Source organism: Leuciscus leuciscus, assembly GCF_965113295.1.
Source record: "Leuciscus leuciscus genome assembly, chromosome: 8".
NCBI classification, from domain to species: Eukaryota; Metazoa; Chordata; class Actinopteri; order Cypriniformes; family Leuciscidae; genus Leuciscus; species Leuciscus leuciscus.
In genome coordinates this window covers 4,183,067-4,185,566 of record NC_138732.1, presented here as the reverse complement: position 1 = coordinate 4,185,566, position 2,500 = coordinate 4,183,067, and the positions used below count along the sequence as shown (strand labels likewise).

At 45.4% G+C, this 2,500-nt stretch overlaps 1 protein-coding gene across 1 annotated transcript in view; it reads left to right on the top strand.

The window, feature by feature from the left end:
* Positions 1 to 186: 186 nt before the first annotated feature.
* slc16a2 (solute carrier family 16 member 2) overlaps positions 187 to 2,500 on the top strand; it is a 47,991-nt gene continuing 45,677 nt past the window's right edge. The window contains exon 1 of the mRNA XM_082177026.1: positions 187 to 1,778. Coding sequence (XP_082033152.1) covers positions 1,388 to 1,778 — 391 coding nt within the window. The 5' untranslated portion in view covers positions 187 to 1,387. The remainder of the gene's footprint in view (positions 1,779 to 2,500) is intronic.

The following is a 2,500-nucleotide window of genomic DNA, read 5'->3' as shown; positions in this document are numbered from 1 at the left end:
ATGTGTGGGTTTGATTTCTGGAAAAGCACAGATACTAATAAAAAAAAAGTATACTTAATTAGTTTAGATAAAAAAAGCCTAGACAATGTACTGTGAAGCTGGATGTTGTTGGCATGGGAAGTGCGCATATGTATAGAAGGTTGCGTGTGTGCATGTGTCTCTCTGGTCACATTAGAAGCATTACTGTACAGGGAAGCGCGTCACGGATCCTCCCCCTCCATACCATAATAACCCGCCATGGCTTCCCAAACACGCCTCTATATGCACCGATTCCACAGCGACAAAACTGTCATCCGCGGTCCTGGAGAGCGTTCAACGCGATGCCCTTGACCTATTTATGATCTGGAACTGTCTGATATATGACTCGCGTTGATGGATGGTGCACTTGCCGCTGCACCGGCCGTGACATCAGACGCCGTGCTCACCGGATCGTTCGGTTTCCTCCGTTACAGTGAACGACACGGGTGTAAATGTGCCTGGAGGAACATATAAAACTGTCCATCTGCTTTTCACGCGTCATCTATACAGTTCCCCGCGCGCTTCCTTGTTTCGGGCCAATTGCGGGACGGGCTGAAGTCACGGAGGAGGAGGAGGAGGGGTGGTCTCCGGTTCCGGTTCTTTCCGTAATCCTGCGCCGGTGGAATTTTAAATCCGTTCCTCCAGCGGGATCTGCTCAATGGAACTGCTACACATTGTTCTTTGGAACGCGCAGAAGTGTTTCATTGTAACATTCGCTGAATGCGCATTGTAGTTTTTTAGAACGTTTAATTGATACATTGTGACACTCGCAGACGAGAGCATTGTTTAAAACGTTCAACTGTTAAACTGTAACATTTGCGGAATGACGTTATGTTTAGAACGCTGAATGGATAGGTTAGTCTCGCTGAATGAGCTTCGATGCTTTTAGAGCGTTTGATTGTTTGTTACACTGTAACAGTGTAAAAGTGTGCAGAGCAGCCCACCGGGATCCGGTGTGAATATTCAACAAATGCTAGAGGAGGAGTCGGTGCACGATAAAAGGGATGTGGACCGAGAGCACGGAGCTTTAGACTCAGTTTAAAGCGCGCGCTCCCAGTTTGCTCTTCAGAGGTTTGGTGGAAGCAGTGCTGCTTTTTATCTCTCGTATCAGGATTTGGGCATTATCGATCGGATTATGAGTGATCATCCATGCAAAGTGACACGAGATTGACTGGGCTTCACTTAGTTTCAGATCTACTCTTGAGTGGATTTATTCCTGTTCTTTTTTTATTCACCCGTTCTGAAGTTTATGATACAATCTCTGACTAACTCTTGAGTGGATCTATTTCTGTTCTTTTTCTACATTTTTTTATTCACCCGTTCTGAAGCTTATGATAAAAGAGTTATTCAGGAAACATTTCCGTATAGGATGCACCCAGATAGCAATGAAACCCCCGCGGGAGCAGCCAGTGGGACACCCGGTTCGGAGGAACCTCAGGCTGGACACTCTGAACATCTCTCTCCCCCTGTAATGGAGCTCACAGACCCGCAGGAGGACGAGGAACCGGAGCGTAAGCTCTCCCCGGAGGACAGCACGGTCCAGCTGATACAGACCGGCACCGACAAGCGTCCAGCGACGCCGCCCGCCACACACCCGGGCCCGGGGTTCGTTCCCCCGGAGGGAGGGTTCGGCTGGGTCGTGGTGTTTGCTGCTACATGGTGCAACGGATCGATTTTCGGCATACAGAACTCATTCGGTATTCTGCACATGATGCTGGTGCAAGACCATCAGGAAATCACGGCGTCTCAGTTTAAAGTGGGTGAGTTGAGTCTTCTGTTTGTTTCGCTAAGTGTTGTAAGTGTGAGGTCAAAGGAGATTCCAGGCACACTTGATCCTGAGAGGATTAAGGGATCAAAACTGGTGTGTTTCGAGCCTCAGAGAGTCCGGTGGCAGTCGCCTGAAGCTGAGGGACACGCCCACTCACATTACACACACACACACACACACACACACACACACACACACACACACACACACACACACACACACACACACACACACACACACACACACACACACACACACACACACACACACACACACACACACACACACACACACATCACTGGCACCTGCTTCCATATCAGCAGGGACATTATTCTGGATTTTAAACTCTTTCAAGGATATATTGGTCAAAACTTTGGAATAATTGAGATTTTTAATAGTCTCATCTGCTCACCAAGGCTGCATTTATTTGATCAAAAATACTGTAAAAAAAAAAGTGAAATATTATTACTACTGTTTTCTATGTGAATATATTGTAAGCTGTAATATTCCTGTGAATTTTCAGCATCATTACTCCAGTCTTCAGTGTCACATGATCCTTCACAAATCATTATAATATGATGATTTGCTGCTTATTTATTATTAGGTGCTCAATTCTTAATAGTTGTTATTATTTTTATTAAAAACTTTAGCTTTTTTAAAAATATTTTCTCTAAACTGATACATTTTTTCAGGATTCTTTGATGAATAGAAAGT